The sequence below is a fragment of the Sarcophilus harrisii genome, chromosome 1 (genome assembly GCF_902635505.1).
Source record: "Sarcophilus harrisii chromosome 1, mSarHar1.11, whole genome shotgun sequence".
NCBI classification, from domain to species: Eukaryota; Metazoa; Chordata; class Mammalia; order Dasyuromorphia; family Dasyuridae; genus Sarcophilus; species Sarcophilus harrisii.
The window spans coordinates 646,574,332-646,593,163 of record NC_045426.1 but is presented as its reverse complement, the minus strand read 5'-3'; the positions used below and the strand labels follow the sequence as shown (position 1 = coordinate 646,593,163).

General features: G+C 43.5%; 1 protein-coding gene across 3 annotated transcripts in view; it reads left to right on the top strand.

The window, feature by feature from the left end:
• The window catches only part of OLFM2 (olfactomedin 2), a 54,888-nt gene that overhangs the window by 31,054 nt on the left and 5,002 nt on the right, over positions 1 to 18,832 (top strand). For 2 of the 3 annotated variants that reach the window (XM_031947487.1, XM_031947489.1), the window contains exons 2-3: positions 16,856 to 17,005; positions 18,561 to 18,713. In XM_031947487.1, coding sequence (XP_031803347.1) covers positions 16,856 to 17,005; positions 18,561 to 18,713 — 303 coding nt within the window. Of the gene's footprint in view, positions 1 to 11,037; positions 11,754 to 16,855; positions 17,006 to 18,560; positions 18,714 to 18,832 lie in introns of those variants that run through there. The other variant, XM_031947488.1, reaches the window with a different exon arrangement.

Here is an 18,832-nt window from a genome sequence, read left to right as displayed (position 1 = left end):
AAAGAGGAGGATCAAATACAAAATGGGATTGCTTCTTGGAATGGTTGAAATGATGATAATAGACTATAAAGAGAAAGCAGAACAATTCAACTCTTGTTTTGCTTCTGTTTCTTTTGGAAAAGAGAATGAGCTCTGATTGTAAAAGGCAGAACAAAAAGGACTAAGAGAGGGTTGAAATCCAATGAGCTGTGAATTTATATCTCCCTCTTTAAGCAGAGAAATGGTAATCATACAGCTACCCTTGATAAGTTCAAGTTACCTGTCTTAGGTGAACAACATTCTAGAATACTGAAACCAATAGACGATGTGATTACTGAACTGCTTTGTGATGTCTGAAAGATTTTGGAGAATATGAGAAGTATTTCTCCCTCATTTTTTTTGAAAGAAGAGAATGAAAGCTGCAAGCTATAATCCAATGAGCTTAATATCAATTCCTGAAAAAATTCTAGAGTGTCTTGTTAAAGGACTCTTTAGTGATCATCTATAAAAGGAAGTGGTGATCATAGAGAGTCAGCATGGTATCATCAAGAGCAAATCATGCCAGACTAACATTGATTCCTTTTTTTTTTTTTTTTTTTGGACAAGGTTACTAGACCAGAATATCAAGGGAATGCTATAAATATAATTAACTAACTTTTAGCAGAACATTTTGATACTGTCTCATATGTTCTTCTGTGATCAACATCGAAGGATGTAGACCAGACAATATTAGGGAATAAGAGGGGAATTCGAATTTATAAAGTACCTACTATGTGCCAGCTGGTTAGACAGCTAGGTAGGACAATGGATAGAGTGTCACACCTAGGGTCAGGAAGATTCTTCCTGAGTTCAAATCTGGTCTCAGATATTCAGTAGCTGCGTGACCTGGGCAAGTGACTTAAATCTATTTTGCCCCAGTTTCTTCATCTATAAAATGAGCTGGAGAAGGAAATGACAAATCACTCCAGTATCTTTGCTAAAAAAAAATTCCATGGAGAGTTGGGCACAACTAAACACAACAACTATGTGCCAGGCATTGTGTGCTAAATACCTTACAAATATCTCATTAGATCCTTATTACAACAGTGGGAGTAAGTGCTATTCATATGCCCATTTTACAGTTGAGAAAACTGAAGGAGACCAAGGTTAAATAATTTGCCCAGGGTCACACAACTAGGAAATGTTTGAAGCCTAGATTTGAATTCAGGTCTTCCTGACCCTGGAACCAGAACTCTATCCACTTTACCACCTAGATTCCTACTTAATTTCATTCTATTTATTCTATTCTAAGGATAAGGAAACTGAGACTTAGGGAAGTTAGTCCTGGATCACACAGTTAAGTAGGCAGAAGAGGCAAGATTCACAACTAGATCTTGAGTCCAAGTTGAACATTTTTCCCCTCTCTGTGATATTACCAAATGATAAGGTCAAGAGAGTGCAGAACTGATTGAATGACTGTATCTAACAATCATTGATCATTGATTCAATGTCATCGTGGAAGGAGGTCTCCTGTGGAATGACTCAGGAAGGTGTTTTTGGAACTGTGCTGTTTAACATTTTTAATCAATGACTTGGCTAGAGTATGATAGACATGTTTATCATATTTTCAGATGATACAAATCTGGGAAGGATGCCTCCAAAAAGTTCTTGCCAGGGTTAGATCTATATGAAATGAAGAGGGAAAAATGTGAAGCCTTATACTTGGTTTCATCAAACCAATTTTACTAGTGAAAAATGAAGGAAAATAAGACTAGACAGCAGTTCATCTGAAATAGAACTGGAAGTTTTAGTAAACCACAAGTTCAAGCTTGAGCTACATCAAGACAAAAATATAGTATTTAGGAACAGGAGATAAAGGTCTCATCATATTCTGCTGTAATCAGAGTATATGTAAATTAGTTTACAATTCTATGTACCATATTTTAGGAAGAACATTGATAAAGTGGAGAATATTCTGAGGAGGATAGTCTAACATTATGAACTAGTTCAGGATTCTGAAATAATGCCATGTGTAACACATTTACTATCCGAATTTCCATATGTCCTAATGACTAAGGTCCCTTCAGAACTCAATGGACTCTCTTTCCAATGCTATATAGCTCAGAAGCCCCCAATCAGAGTGCTTCTTCTATGTTTCTATGTTTGTTATAAATCAGTCAGCCAGACTTAATTTAGCTTTTAGAAAGAGGTATTTATTAAGGTAGTATAGTAAAAGTAGTTGATACAAAATATCTCCCTAAAAGTCTATAACACATTCTTTCACCCAGAGATACAAAGACATATTGGATTCAAGCTTAGAGCATATGTGGTAGAGAGGAGTAACTCACAGCTCCTTAGAAGCACCTCTGTGCATGGGTCACCATATCAATTCTCTGAGAAGCCTGTTTTGTGAATAGTAGATGAATGTTGTCCTTAGAAAAATGTTTCTTCACAAGCAGTGATATATAATGGCCTCCACTCCTTGGAGTCATGTTTGGGGAAGGAGATGGGGTGGGAGGAAAATCTTTGATATGGCAAAAAATCTTAACTTTGGTTTCTTTATTGTAAAAAGCTGTGATGAATTGTTCCGATAAATTCTGTAACTCCTGAAGATTAATGCTGTCTGAAATGGTCCATCAATAAACTCCCCTAATAATCCGTGAGAAAGCCATAAAATCCACTTTAATGAATTTGAGATAATGGCCTTGAAAAAAATCAAACCCCTTCCTCCTTCTCAATTCTGGACCACTAATGGCATTTGCATCAGTTCTGAACCTTGGAAACCAGTCAGAAAGACTGAAATAGTTTGAGTGGGGAAGCTTTGTAAAAAATGAGTGTTCAGGAAAGTTGGAAAAAATACCCTGAGATCTGGGAGGAAAGGGCTGTCTTCTGGGTCATAACAAGGTCAAGGAGTTGAGAAGACCAATCTCTTAAACTGAATTGAAAGTCCATTGACATTATTCAAGATTTGGGGTTTTTTTGTCCTCTGGAAAGTGAAGGTTTCTCACCTTCAAGACTGTAATAGGTTTGGGATCAGGTGGTATTAAACCATTTTATGTCATGGATCCCTTTGTTTGAGACCAGGTGGTATTAACCCATTTTATGTCATGGATCCCTTTAGCAATCTGGTGAAGTCTAGGGACCCTTCTAAGAATAATGTTTTTAGGTACTAAGTCAGAATACCTAAGGAAACCAATGATTACAAAGGAAACCAATGATATTTATAAATATAAATGTATGTATGTTTATTTTTTTAAAAAATTACAGACCTTATGTTGAATTCTTTTTCTTAACCTAGAATAAGAGTACTTTAGGGCCATGAGAGACTTAGACTTTGACAAAAGCTAAGAAATGAGGAAAAAAAGGTCATCTGCACCATGATAGATTCTGGGAGTTGAGAAGCCATCCTGATATGTCCACTTTAGGACAGCCTAGGGAGTAGAGAGGTCATCCTTGAGGTTGTGAACTGCTTTGAATGTGAAAATGACATTCCAGAGATGATGACAGTGTCAGGGAGATGAGAAAGCCATTCTCAGAGTCACAACAGAATTTGAGGAGTTGAGGAAGCCATTTCTGGGGTCGAGACAAGATTTGGAAGAGGAGAATATCCTTGGAGTTGTGATAGGTTTCAGGAACTAAACAAGTTGCCTCTGGGACCATGACAAGTTCAAGGAGAAGACGAGAGACCTAAGGCCATTGTGCAGAGTCTTAACTGGTAATAAGGCTTTCCATGGGATTTTGATGGGTTACAGCAATAATGATTTATATAAAGTGGTTTTCATACATTAGTTTACTGGATCTTCACTATTTTCCTGGGAGGTAGGTGCTATTATCACTCTTTTACTGATTACTAAGCTTTAAGCTTTGAAAACTGAGATCAAGTTATTGATCTAGGCTCTAGTTGCCTAGAGCCCACAGCAGTAGCTGAGATGGGATCCAGTTCCAAATCTCCCTGACTCCAGATCCAGAGCTGTACTCATCAAGCTGCCTTTCCTAAGAGTATGTGCTGGGTCCAAGAAATGAACAAGCTGTCATTGGGCCCACGAGGGGTTCTAGAAGATGGGAGGGGGATACTTTGGCTATGCCAAAGTCATGGTCAAGGAATAAAAAGATTGCCTTTGTAATCCCCTGTTTTAGTCAGGAATGTCCTGGAAGTTAAGGAAGCCTATCTCCTTGTGGCAATGAGAGAGCCCAGAACAGGAGCAGTTCTTGCAGCCTTGAGAGGGCTTCCCTGGGGCTATGGCAGTTTCTAGGAAATGAGGGCAGATGGAGGTTCTTGCAGGTGATAGAGATGGAGATTTAACTTGGAAAAGTTAGGTGGAGGCAATGTGCTAAAGTTCCAAAAGTGGATGAAGAATATATTCCTTAAGGCCAGAATATGCTGGTAATTTGCCCTAAGAAGCTGGCCAGCAGGAACATAAAAGGTGGTACAAGCTTGGGCATGGAGATCGTGACTAAGCTGAGATTAGAGTCATCTGCTGAGCTACAGACCCACTCGAACTGAAATTCTCAGTTACAAGGAAACAAACCTCTCTCTCTCTCTCTTTCTCTCTGTCTCTGTCTGTCTGTCTGTCTATCTTAGTTTCTCTTTGTATATGTCTGTTTCTCTCTGTCTGTCTCTCTGTCCCTCTCTGTCTCTGTCTCTCTCTGTCTCTCTGTCCCTCTCTGTCTCTGTCTTTGTCTGTCTGTCTCTGTCTCTCTGTCTCTGTCTCTCTGTCTGTCTGTCTCTGTCTCTCTCTCTGTCTGTCTCTGTCTCTCTGTCTCTCTCTTTCTCTGTCTGTCTGTCTCTCTCTCAGAGACTCTCTCTCTCTCTCTCTCTCTCTCTCTCTCTCTCTCTCTCTCTTAGTTTCTCTCTGTATATGTCTCTGTTTCTGTCTGCCTCTGTCTCTCTCACCCACTCTCTCTTTTCTCTCTCTCTCTCTCACACATTCTCTTTCTCTGTCTCTGTTGTCTCTGTCTCTTCATCTCTATCTCTCCATCTCTGTCTCTCTGTCTCTGTCTCTGTCTGTCTCTCTGTCTCTCTTAGTTTCTCTCTGTATATGTCTCTGTTTCTCTCTGCCTCTGTCTCTCTCTCTCTTTCTCTCTCACACACACACATTCTCTCTCTCTCTCTCTCTCTCTCTCTCTCTATCTCTCTTTCTCTCTCTCTCTTAGTTTCTCTCTGTATATGTCTCTGTTTCTATCTGCCTCTGTCTCTCTCACCCATTCTCTTTCTCTCTCTCTCTCTCTCTCTCTCTCTCACACACATTCTCTTTCTCTGTCTCTGTGTGTCTCTGTCTCTTCATCTCTATCTCTCCATCTCTGTCTCTCTGTCTCTGTCTCTGTCTGTCTCTCTGTCTCTCTTAGTTTCTCTCTGTATATGTCTCTGTTTCTCTCTGCCTCTGTTTCTCTGTCTCTTTTCTCTCTCTCACACACACATTCTCTCTCTCTCTCTCTCTCTCTCTCTCTCTCTCTCTCACACACACACACACACACACACACAGACACACACACACACCAGATTGAGTGTTTTTTCCCATATACACATTCTTTACCCTCCAGGCTGACTGAGGCCTGTGACATAGACTCTGCCTCCAGATTCTGGCACTGAGCCTGACTCATCCAGCACTTTGGCTAGGTCTGACGGGGCCCCCTCCTCTCCCAGGAGCCTAAGGTGCTCTAGAGCTGCTGAGTGGGAGCTGGAGCTGAGGTAGGGAGCGAGCACTCGCCCTCTCTGTCTCCAAGAGTTGTGTATTTTTCCACAGACGACTAGGGGAGAATACTAATAGATGGCAATGTCTCTATTTATTGACTGATTAGCCTCCCTCTCCCAAGAGCTCTACTAGGGGCTGGGAAGCTGAGATGATAGCCCTTTCCTCTCCTTTCCCCAAACCCAACATCCCCAATCTCCCAGGCCAGGCCAGAGGAGTCAGAACTGGCTTCCCTCCACTGAGCTTTCTTTCTTCTCTCTCACAGCAGCCCTCCCCACTGCTCCCTCCAACTCCCTAAATATTCCAAGGCAGAAAAATCATGAATATTTATAGGGGTCTCGCAGTGAGGGAGACAAAAAAAAAAACAATTTGGAATTTATGAACCAGGATCTGTCTATAAATAACAGGGATCTGTGGCTGACGTGGTTTCTTCCTCACACCCGCTCCTCTCAGTCCCAGCCACCCCTGACTGGGCTGGGACTCCAGCCCAGGCTGGTTATATCAGCGGTGCTTTCACTCATTGTCTTGATGGTCTCACCTTCTTTCCCCAATCCCCCCTCCATTTTTGCCTCCTCCATCGAGGATGCTCAAATTCCATCAGGCTGGTCAGCATCCATATTTCCTTCCACAATGGAATGGGGATGGAAGGATTTCCTTTTATTTTCTCAGGAATGAGTCAATCTTAGAAACAGGTTTGGGGGGGGCCCACAAATCTGCTGCATTGTTAGGGAAAAAATCAGCCAAGGCACTGATCCACCATGTTTGCTCCAATCTGTTTTTTGTGTCTCTTGAGACCAGTCTCAGCAAAGGAGAATGAAAGATACTTTCTTCTGCTGGACTTTCTGTTTTCCCACTTTCCTACTGATCCTTGGCAGAGATGCTCAGGAAAGGTTGGGCTAACAAGCACGCCTAGCACTGTGCAAATGTCTGACACAGGGGAGCTGGGAGATAGACAAGCTTTTCCTCCAGTGCCCTGGCTGGGGGCAGGGCCAACTGGCCTGTGTCCTCTGACAGCTGAGATCCCTTTTATCTTAATTGAGGAGGGAACAAAGCCCACAGAGGAGCTCATGCTCCTTCCCTGCATGCTCAGCTCCTGGCCAAACCTTTCCTGGGGATTTACAAATGTGATTGAGTCCTTACCTGCCAGTTAGGCCCAAGGATCCATGACTTTAGCAGAATTTCAATCACTGGGCCAGGGACTTGTGGCCCTGTTCACTTCTGCCCAAAGTGGGGAGTCAGGATGGAGAGACTTACCAGCCAGAGATGGTTCTGGGGTTCAGGAGGAGGAAAAAAAGAAATGGGAGATAGCCAGAAACCAGCCTTTTACTGTTGGTATCTGACCACACCAGCCTGGCTCCCAGGAGGGAGAGGGAGGCGCAGGTGCTGAAGGAGGGTGGGTTCTGGGCCACATTCTCCACTTCCTGTCCTTTTCAGCAGCGCAGGTGCCAGCCCGCCCCTGAGGCTCAGCCACAATACCCGCTGATTGAAGGCCTCTCCAGGCTGCACCTGGATGGTCAATTCCGTTAGGGCCGTCCTGGCCGTGTTCCCGGCACTGGTGCGGATGGCGGGAACAAACCACTGTCTCTTTCACTTTGATGAATGCACCAACTAATAGCCTTGGAATGTCCAGCAGGAGCCCAGCTGAGAGAGAGAAAGAGCGGGCCAGTGATCAGCTTTTACCCAATCGATTTTCCTTCAATTGGCCAGTACTAATTGACAAATCACCAGCCCTGCTAATGCGACAACATCCCCACTGATCATCCCCAGCCCTGCTAGTCAGAATCCCAGTTCTAGCTCCCTCATCAAATCTAGGAGGGGACAAAGAATGACCTTTATCGGGTAATACATATTTTCTCTTTTCCTTCTCTGTATCTTTCAAAACTGTAGGAAACAGTGTAATATTTGGGGGCTATAAAGAGCGCTCAGGTCTTTGGTACATAAGACAGACGGCCCTATTTACTTTCCCATCCGCTGGGCATTATAGGACCAAGTGGAACCTAGCTGAAGCTGGTGAGAGCAGATGGTGAGGGCTGAGGCTAGATCCCCCAGGGGCCAGGGGAGTGAGATGTGTTATTCATACTACCTAACTGATTAGTTCTTGCTGCTGCTTTTCCAGTCACTTGTGGGCTGTGCCCCCATTTCAACCCATTCACCCCTACAAATACGTACCTACTCATCTCCAGACCTCCCTCAACGGGGTAAGCGAAATGCAAAAGAATTATTCTGCTTCCCTCCTTGGTTACAATTCTGCCTCCTAGCTCTGGGCATTGCAGAACGTAGCCACCATTTTGTGCACCCTGGGCAGAAGCGAGTGCCTTGGTATAAAATGTCTCAGCCATAGAAGATGAATTCCCCGCATTGTGCCCATTCCACACATCAGATTGATTTCAGGAATCCATCCCCAGCCAATATTCTCTGCTCAGCCATGGCTCTTACTGTTGCAAATTTATGCTCTCTCCAGAAATTGAATTCCAGTGAGTTGAGGGAAGTGTCTGCAAGCGTCAGAACAGCTCATTTTTACTTCTGACAACTTCAGCAAAGAGATTAAATGGGCACCCATTCCTGCAGCGGGGAAGTGGGCTTTGTGAAACTCCCTTTGGGCTGCCATCTTGCCAGCTTCCCTTTCTTGTCAAGGCTGCTCCCCCAGCTCTAGCTTGAGGCTTGACTCCTGGTGCCAGCACCCAGTCGGGGAAGAAAAGAAAAACTAATGTTCTGTCAAGGAAGGCACCAGTGTGACCTGCCTCATTAAGGGGAAACATGATTCCTAGCTATAAAATGTAAGGTGCAGGAGCCAGATGAGTGTGCTCTGTGGGGCTGAGAGTTGCCTACTCGTGAAAGGCTGCTCATATTCCATTCTCTGAAGGGACGGAGAAATCAAGCTTTTATTTTTCTCTGTATCAATATAGCTGTTTCCCACTGCTGCCCCTGTTCATCAGGGCAGCCAGACAGATAAGGGGGTGGGGTGTTCTACTGCAGAATTCCCTGTTGCTGAAGCTTCTTCCTATCCGGTTTCTGATTCTCTAATTAAGGTGCCTTTCACTGAAGTGGGAAAAACATTGCAGTGCTGGGAGAAGACCCGGAAAGCTGACCCACTGGGGCCCAAAGAAAGTGTCTGGGCTTGAGATGAACGGTAAACTCTCTCCCTGAAGGAAGGACTTTACATTTGTTTAACTTTTGGCAAAAGGGAGTGTTTCCCTATCAGGGTATGGAGGGAAAGGTCTAGATGAACCGCTGACCTGGACAAAAATCTTTCTGAGCAGAATGACTTTATAGGTTTAAAATCAGTTATAAGCCAGACTTTTCCAAGTGCCTTCACATCCATTTTCTTACTTGCTCTTCATAACAAGCCCATTTTACAGAGGGATAAGTCCATTTTACAGATGAAGAAACTGAGACTCAGGAAAGTAAAATGATTTTCTTAGAATGACATGAAACAGGATAGAAGCAGGAATATCATCTAGGTTCCCTGACTTTTAAGACCTGGAATCGTTTCTCTGTTCTTCATTGAATGAGGATGGGTTGGAAAGTGTCTTCTGTTTTCATTAAAGGGGTATGTGAGCAGGAGCAAACTATTCCATGAGGTTTAGGATAAGACTTCTAACCTGACTCCACCCCTTAGGCCTGTCCACTGACCACCCATTTAGGGCCCAGCCTCAGCCCAAAGCTTAATCTGTCCTTTCAGGGTAAAGGACAAGGACGGAAGGGAGAACAGAATGGAAAACAGATGTGAGGAGAGTTTTATAGCCAAGCTGTGTTCTCAGTGTCCTGCTCTGAAGGTCCCCCTCCCTCCTGCTTCTCCTCCTGCCGCCCTTCCCCCACTCTAAGGACTCCCATTTCATGCCAGCCCTGTCTGATGAGGATTTTGCCTAGCTCCACAATCCCTGCCGTGCTTGGAATGGTACATATTCAGAGGCCACTTTGGGGGTCTTCCCCAATACCCTTTTCCTGCCCTCTCATCGGGGTCCCTTCCTAGCTGCTCATCCCTTCTTATGTTCTCTGAAAATAGGTCCATTTCCAATCTATTGGGATGCATGAAAAGGCTAGTCAGTCGGTCAGCAGACACACATCCTGTCCTGCCCACCCCTCCAAAGCCATCACTCCCGACTCAGAAGAGCTGAAGCCAATGGGAGACCAGGGGGCTGTCTTTCATATTTTCCTGCTAGACTGGAAGAATGAGTCTTTTTTTAAAAGGCCCTTTCAGCTCCCCTATCAGCCTGCATTTCCCCTGTAATGGGCAGGGTGGTGGGGTCATTATTCCTTCCACCAGTGGCAGTTTGTTCTCTCCAAGAAAGCACATCAGTTTGACACACACTTACCAAGACCATCTGTGTGCCCTGTTCTGTGCTGAGTGACACACAGTCTGTAGCATCAGGGACCTCGGGGTCTAGCGGGAGCCATAAAGCAGACATAACTGGTGCAAGACATAATGAGAAGTCGTAAAAAGGCAAAGAGCCCCCTGAGGCAGGAGGCAGCATGGGGGTGGGGGGAAATAGTGGACAAAGTGAGAATTTGGAATTAGATTTGTGTTTGAAACCCATTCTGGCATTCATTAGCTATCTGGCTGAGGTCACTTCCTTTTTGCCTCAGTTTCCACATTTTTAAAGGAGGCAGTGGACTAGGTGATCTCTGAAGAATCAAAACTATAAGAGAAGGTCCCTTGAGGAGAACTGGAAAAGGCTTCATTTAAGGAGTTGACATTGGAGCTGATCCTTCAGGGACAAGTAAGATTTCAGCAGGCAGAGATGGAAATGTGGCTCTCCCTAATGGGAGCGCCCAGAGGGTTGGAGATGAACAAGGTGGGACAAAGAAGGGAGCATCAGTGACCATTATCTTAGGATGATTTCCAGGAACTGAAAACCAACTAAGGAGACAGATAGGAAAATTATCGATAGCTGCAGGGAGATATGTGTGATGTGAGCAGGAAATCATTTTTCCTGAGCTGCCAAAGAGAACTTGTGAGTCTCTAAGGGAGGCTAGTTCCTTTGGAGGAGAGGTTGATCTATGCTCACCATGAATGCCCAGCCACGCTGATTCTAAACATCCTTGGCTAATTAAAAGATGAGAGAAAGGTGCTTATTTTCCTGTGAGTTATCACAGAAGGAGGGACCTGTCTTCCCTAAGCTTTACTTTATCCCCAAGAGCACTTGGAACAGGCAGAAGGATTCCCTTCAGATGATATTGCTTTCCAGGAGCTCCCAATTTTATATAGATAAATACATATATATATATATATATATATTTATATACACACATGGATTGCATATTTATATATACATATATTTATATACCTATATGTATAGATACATACATACATATATGTATATATATATATATATATATAAATTGATAGTGTTTACTAACCAGGTTTTAGATGATTATGACATCATCAATATAGTATAGTAGAAAAATAGCTGGACTTGGGATCAGAAAATGTAGTTTTGAATTCTACCTATGTGAACATGGTCCTTCCCTGGGCCATCTCATCTAGGAAATGATAAGAGTTGGACCTCATGATCTCTGAGGTACCTTACAACCACTAAATCTATGTGTCTCCATGGTCTTCCTGTATCAAATTATAAGCCACATGAGAATGAGGGACTGTATTTCTGTTTTTATTTTGTCTCATTCGAGTCCATTATCCAACTTTTAGGAGGTACTTGGTAAAGACTTGTTGAAATGATGTAGATTGAATAGAGATGAGCCGTTTTAGCCAAAATGGGAGATGGAAAGAGGCATTATAGAGAGCAGATTCATCTTTTCTACTAAGAGAATCAGATGATCCAAAAATCACAAGGGGGATTGATTAGGCTGCTTAAGTGATGTTGTGTCAATGGAAGTACTTGGGAAGTCCTTGCCTAAAATGATGATGGGAGAAGCATGGCCACTTCACCAGAGTGGTGGGCTCCATGGAGTACTTCTACACTCCACCAAAACTAATTACATAATTAAGAGAAAGAAGGGACCCCTCTCCCCCAACTCATTTGACTCTTTTATTTTACAGGGGAAACTGAGGCCCAGAGAATTAAATAATTTCTCCAAGATCATACAGGTAGTAAGTAAGGAGATAGGATTCAAAATCAGGTCCTCAAGCCTCCCTAAACACTGGTAAGTTGGTTTTGGCCTGAAATGGCCAACCCTGAGGCTTCCTCAACCTCTCTGCTTTCTTCAAATGGGGTTGCTCTCTAGCTGGCTTTGCTTTAGAGAGTAGCCTCAGGCACCTACAGGCATCTATCACTCTATAATACAGGCTCTATTGCTTTGCATAAATGTTTAATAAATCATATTTGCCAGTGAGGAAACTGATGGAGGGTCCCTGAGAGATGCAGGGTACAGGGGATGCATGGATCTGTTTCAAGACAGAAAAGAAAGCCTTTCATCCTTGCCATTTAAATTCTGCCTTTATTTTTGCCATTGACTATTTTAGCTGTTAATTGGAAAAAGCAATTGTTTGCTTCAAAGGGAACTAAAAAAGTTCATCTCACAGTGGAAAAAAAGGCAGGAAGAAAAGTTCATTGTAATTTTGGAGCCTTGAACTTTCAGAAAAGGAAAAAAAGGAGAGAAGGAGAAAGGGTTGAGATTTCCTCTGAAGATGATAGCTTGGTGTTTTCCTTAAACAAATGTAAGGTCTCCTTTTGTGCAGTCATTCAGCAAACACTGGAGCTCCTCAGGGTCTGATGCTGGGCTATGTTTGAGAGAGAGATGGGAGGGAGGAAGTCCTAATTCCTACTATTACAGAACTCAGGGCCTTTAGGAGATGAAATACAAATAAAAGCAGTATGAGAAGAGATTCTTTTTTCTCCCCAAAGGCAATAGGTTAAGTGCCTTGCTTAGAATCACACAGCTACTAAGTATCTGGGGCTGGAGGTCCTCCTGACCCCAGGGCCAGTGCTCTATCCACTGTGCCATCTAGCTGTTCCAAGAAGGTCTAAAGAGTAAGGTAAACCAGATATCTATGAACATTTGGAGGAGATAGTGAACTTTTCTGGCTAAAGAAAGATGTCATGGAGGAGGTAGTATTTGATGTGCTGTGTGACCTTTGACAAAATCCTTTCCCTCTCTGGGCTATAGCTTTTCTATATGTAAACTGATGAGGATGGACTAAAATGGCCTTTGGGAGTTCTTGTTCCTCTAGCCATTTGTGGTTCTAAGATTCTAATAATTGGACTGCAGCTTATTCCTAAGCTGAGAATCGGAGGGTCTCCCTCTTCCATTTCTCCTTAATCGCCCTTCCCTTCTTCCTCCTCTCTTCATTTCTCCATCCCTTTTCCCCTTCTCCCTTTCCCTTATTGTCTCCCTCTTCTTCTTTTCCCCCTTTTTCCCTTCTCTTCTTCTTCCCTTCTTCTCCCTGCCTCCCCTTCCCAGGGCACAGGGAAGCTCAATGTTAATCGCTCTAGTTCCCCTGGTCCTCTTTGGAGTGGAGAGAGTGTGGGAAGGAGGCAGCGTGGGAGGGAGGCAGCGTGGGAGGGAGGTAGAGGGATCTGCACTGATAGTCGTGAGCAGAATAAATCCCTTGAAAAGGATTTGTTTTCTCCCCCTCTGCTGGAGCTTCTGTTTATAATAGGTCTGAGCCCTGGCTAGAATGAATTTGGGGGAATCCCATCTGAGACCATCACTGGAAGCATTGAATAGCCCCTGGGGTCTTCCCTGACAAGGGAACCTGACTTCCTGACCAGGTCCCTACCTGCTGCAGATTTGCTAGAAGAAAACTTTAATCTGTGGAAATCCAGCTTTACCAACTCCAGCCCCAGAAAGGCTGATTAGTCACCCTGGCACAAAGGATGATAAGGAGCATTGAGTTCTTGCCATAGTTGAACTAGTTGCAGAAACGGGGGGGGGGGGGGGCGGGGAAGGAAAGAGGGTTATCTTGGAGAAGATATGTAGAGGAAATCTGCTAGCTCTTTTCAATTATGTGAAGGGCTGTCGTGTGTAAAAGGAATTAGTCTTTTTCTACTCAGTCCCAGAGGGAAGACCTAGGAACAGTGGGTACAGGGTAAAAAAGACACAAATTTAGATTTTATGTAAGGGAAGCTTCCTAATAATTAGAGCCATCCAAAAGCAGAATGGGCTGAGTCCAGAAGTAATGAGCTCCTCACTTCTGGAGGTCTTCAAACAAAAGCTGATTGATCACTTGTCAGGTGCATCATGGACGGTATTCTTTTCCAGATATGAGGTGTATTGGACAGCCTTGGATGGCCCATCCCAGAGAGGCTATGATTTGGTGACCCTTCCCATTATGGGAACATTTGCCATAGAGCTAATACAGCATTTGCAGTAAGACCCAAATTCCAGAAATTAGGCTGGCATAGCTGGGGGCCAGTAGAGCCCACCAGGCCCATATCTGCACTGGCTAGGAATTGAGAGGCTTGATCTTGTTTACCTGCCCCGGGTCATGATTTTGGGTCTGCCCTCTGGGTTTGTGTGCCTGGGGTCTATCTTCTGCTATATGTTTGTCTGCCTCTGTGTCTTAAACTGTCTTCCTCTCTCTCTCCCTCCGTGACTGTGTGTCTGAATGTCTGTTTCCATGTACATGTTCACTCCCTTCTCTGGAGCTGGGTGTCTGTGTCTCTGTATTCCTCCATGTCCATATCTGTGTTTGCCTCTTTTTGGATGTACATGTGTGTCCCTTCTCTGGAGCTGGGTGTCTGTGTTTTTTCTCTCTCGCTGTATCCCTTCCTCCCTAGGTCCACCTTTCTCACACTCTGATCCATTCTGCCTTGTGGTAGTTTTCTATCTCCTACTAGAGGGGCCCCCTCCAGGTAGGGCCATGTCTGATCCATCTGCCTCCTCACATCAAGCATCCATAAATATCTGTGGAATTAGATGAACAGAAGGCTGGGCATGATCTGGGACAGATGAGGGGTGTGAACCTTTAGGATTATAGAGTTCAAAGAATAGACAGTCATTGTGGGCTGTAGTGACTGATGGGAAGCCTCTAGAAGAAAGTGGTTATTGGACTAGATCTTAAAGGACAAATAGAATTTGGATCTAGAGAGATTTTAAAAAATTTAAACCTTTTGTTAATACCTAGGAACTCTCTCAGAAAAAAGTTTTTAAATTCATAAAATAAAATGCAGAGGGTTACAGAAGAAACCAAATATATTGAAATACAGTTATCACATTAAAAAAAAAGTTCATAGAACTAATATGAAGATCTTCTAGTTAGACCAATGGGTCAAACCTGATGAACGTAAATTGAATAGGGTTATTCACATTAACATTAACATAGTACTTCAGTGTTTGCATAAGTGCTTTATATATTATATCTTTTGATCCTCACACCAATCCCATGAAATGACATAGATTTTTAAAAAATCATTTTACAGAGGAGGAAACTGAACCAGACAGAAAAGTGAAGGACTCAGACTAACACAGCCAGTGTTAACACATTTGGGTATTCTTGACTTTAGGTCCAGAGTCACCTGTAGCTGCCACTGGACCTGGCATCAGGAAGACCTGCATTCAAATCCAGCCTCAGACTCTAGTTGTGGTATCCTGAACAATTAACTCGCTTAACCCCTATCAGCACAAGTTTCCTCATCTGTAAAATAGGAACAATAATAGCATCCCTGGCTTGTTTTGAGGATCAAATGAGATAATATTTGTAAAACACTTTGTAAACCCTAAAATGCTATAGACATGTTTGCTATTATCTTAAACAGGAGTGAAATTTGGATGTTGCCAGTCCTAAATCCAATGCACTTTTCAGTATATCACATTAATAACAAGTTCTATATCAGGCTTCCAAAGCCACTTGGGAAAAATCTAAGGTGAAGGAGGCATTGGGAGACACCAGTCTTTTCCCAAAAGAAGCATAGGACTATGGGGAACTAAAAGCTCCATATTAGGTAAGAGTGTGACCTGGTAGTCAAATGTATTTTGGATGCTTTAATAAGCATAGAATGTCTGCCCTGAAAGGAAGTAATCTCCTATTTTTAATAAGCATATAATGTCTGCCCTGAAAGGGAATAGGCTCCCTACCAGTTTCCTGATCACAACTACATGAGTGCTGTGTCCCATTCTAGCCTCCACCTTTTTAGGAAGACATTGACAGATGAGAGAAGGGCATGAATAAGATGGTAAAGGGCCTGGGTCCTATGACAGATGAGGATCAGTGATAGGATCTGCAGGTGTTTAGCCTGTAGATCAAGAAGGAACATGACAACTAGTACAAGGATTTGAAGGGTTGCCATATGAAACAGGGATTAAACTTGGGTTACTTTGCCCCAGAGGGCAGAATTCTGAGCAAGGGATTCAAGATGCAGAGAAAGAAGATGGAGGTTCAGTAAAATACTGAAACGTTGAAGAAGTAAGGCAAACTTCCTAATGGTGAGAGCATCTAAAAGAAGAATTGGGACTGCCTTAGGAGGTAATGGATTCCTCTTTCTGGGGAACTGGAGTTGTTCAAATAAAGGCTCTCAGCCACCTGTGAGCAGGGATTTAGAGAGTATTTCTCTTTAGGCATGGGTTGGACCAGATACTTAATGGGACTCTGGAGGACATTCCAGACAGGACTGTGTAATAACCAGAGGGCCTATGGTCTGGGGCCATGATTCTAGAAAGTAGATCTGTATTATAAGAGACTTTGAATGCCATGTTAGATCTCTTCCTTTTACTCTCTGGATGTAAGGCTTTGATTAGGAATGTTACTTTCTCTTTTTTCTATCTATCTCTGTCTCTCTGCCTCTCTGTCTCTGTCTCTCGTCTCTCTGTCTGTCTCTCTCTCCTCTCTCTCTGTCTCTCTCTCTCTCTGTCTCTCTCTCTCTCTCTCTCTCTCTCTCTCTCACACACACACACACACACACACACACACACACACACACACACACAAATATATCTCTCTGAAACTGAGGGCTTGGGCTTGAGTAAGGACAAAGGGAAAGGCAACCCTACCTTCTCAGCGTCCAGTGTTGGTTCTTCCCTGCTTATAGTAGGAAAGGCCCAGGACTCAGAAAATATAAGCAATCAAGGGTGGAGAACTTAATAGCAGAAGCTAATCTAGAAGCTAGATATCTAAAGAAAGCTGAACAAGAGGGACCCCTTTCTTGCAGATTCTTGCAGAAATGGGGACCAGGAATCAGTTGGCAAGACAGACATCATGGAGACCAGTCCTTCAGAGCTTTTGACAGCTTCACTATTCTACCTCCTTCTCTTTTCTCTGCAGCAAAAGGGGGCATGACTATCCCCTAAGTTTTCTTCTTCTTCTGCAGACGTTGTTCCAAAGTCCAGAGGATGGCTGGCAGCTCTACACTTCAGCCCAAGCTCCGGACGGCAAGTGTGTGTGTACAGCTGTCATCCCTGTGCAGAACAGCTGTTCCCGTGATGGCCGAAGCAGGGAGCTGAGGCAGCTCATGGAGAAGGTACATGGAAGGGGAGGAGGGCAGAAAGGAGGAGATTCCAACTTGACCAATATGTTTTCTTAGAACTTTACTTGTGTCTCCCTTACACAACCACAAACACACAAATACGACTGTTCAATAAGCTCTCATGGACCTTCTACTCATCAGCCTGAGGAATCTAGTTTTATTCAATCTATATTTAGTCTCTTGAATTCTAAGAAATCGCATTACCTCACTGGGCTCTGGTTTTAAGATTTGTAGACTTAAAAAACTTTAGGAACAGAAAGAACTTCAGTGATCAGCTAATCTGACTTTTTGATTTTACAAATAGAAAAACTGAAGCTCACTCGGTTTTCTAAGACTGAGGATGAAGATTCCCAAAGAGAGTGTTCAGGGCCCTCAAAACAGAATCATACACAGGGGCAGCTAGATGGCTCAGTGGGTAGAGCTCTGGCCCTAAAATTAGGAGGACCTGAATTCACATCTGGCCTCAGACACTTAACATTTACTAGCTGTGTGAAAAAAAAGATAGATTCACGCCCACCTAGACCTTAAAGCCTTAGTTCTCTGGCTCTACCCTGTCATTGTTGATTCAGTGGGAAAACAACAACAACAACAACAACACTGCATCTGTCCTGCATTCAAATCTCATTTTGATATTTACTTCCTATTCAGACAACTCACTTACGTCCAAGTCTCAGTTTCTTCATCTGTAAGTTGAAGGGGTTGAATTTAGACTATATGTCCTTTGGCCATAAATCCAATTTTGGATATGTGATCTTGATGACTGAGTCCCTTTTGAGACCCATTGAAGCAAGTTCAATGATTCTAATACCTCCCAGTTAGGACATCTTTGCTCCAGCAAGAGGGATCAGTAGTCAAGAAGCCATTCTTTTTTGGGAAAAGAGACAAATCAAAGCTCCAACTAGTTTGATTGTGTTGAGCTCCTGGGGAGAAAAATCAGCAGGTTCGGTGGCCAGATAAATAATAATTGATTTCCGTATCACCCTTTAAAATTGTCAAAACATTATACATATATTTTCCCATTTGAGACTCCCAACACTGCAAGGTGTGCTGTAAATAATAAAAGTATTACTTTGTAGTCATTTGATAGATGAGGAAGTTGAGTTTTAGTGAGGTGAATTATGTTTACAAAGTTAATAAACATTAGAGGCTGAACTTAAACTCGGGGCTCCCTCATTCCAAATCCAGCTTTCCATGGCATCCTGCTGCCTCATTCAGAAGTATTCTGGAGCTCTAACAAGAGGTCAGAAGAAGAGCTTCAGGGGCATCCTGATTCTAGAAGGGGGGAAGGTCAGCAGGAGGCCCTGGCTGTCTCAGAGATGGGCTAGCTTGAGGGAGGCGTTATTGTTAAAGGAAGATACTTGCTACCTTGGCGGTGTTCCAGCTCTGGGGAGAGGAGTCAGAGTCAAAGAGAAGCACCAACCATTTGGCTCATACCTGACCCGGCTGGGGTTAGGTGGCTGAAAAAAATTATTTGGTGGTCTGACAGACAAAAGAGAGACACTGATCTTACCCTAAGAGTAAATGCCTTTCTACTTGCTCCTATTCCCAGGTCCAGAATGTTTCCCAGTCCATGGAAGTCCTTGAGTTACGGACATTTCGGGACCTACAGTATGTGAGGAATACAGAGTCCCTGATGCGAAGCTTGGACTCAAGGCTCCGGGCAGCTGATGGCGCCCGCAGCTTGTCGGCCAAGAGTTTCCAGGTAGGAGCCCAGACTCAAAGGCAAGGGCTGGGAATTGGGCTGGCAGTGTGACTGGTTCAACTTGAGGTTGGTCAGGGGGTATATCTGGATCAATCAATCAATAAACACTAAGTGCCCAT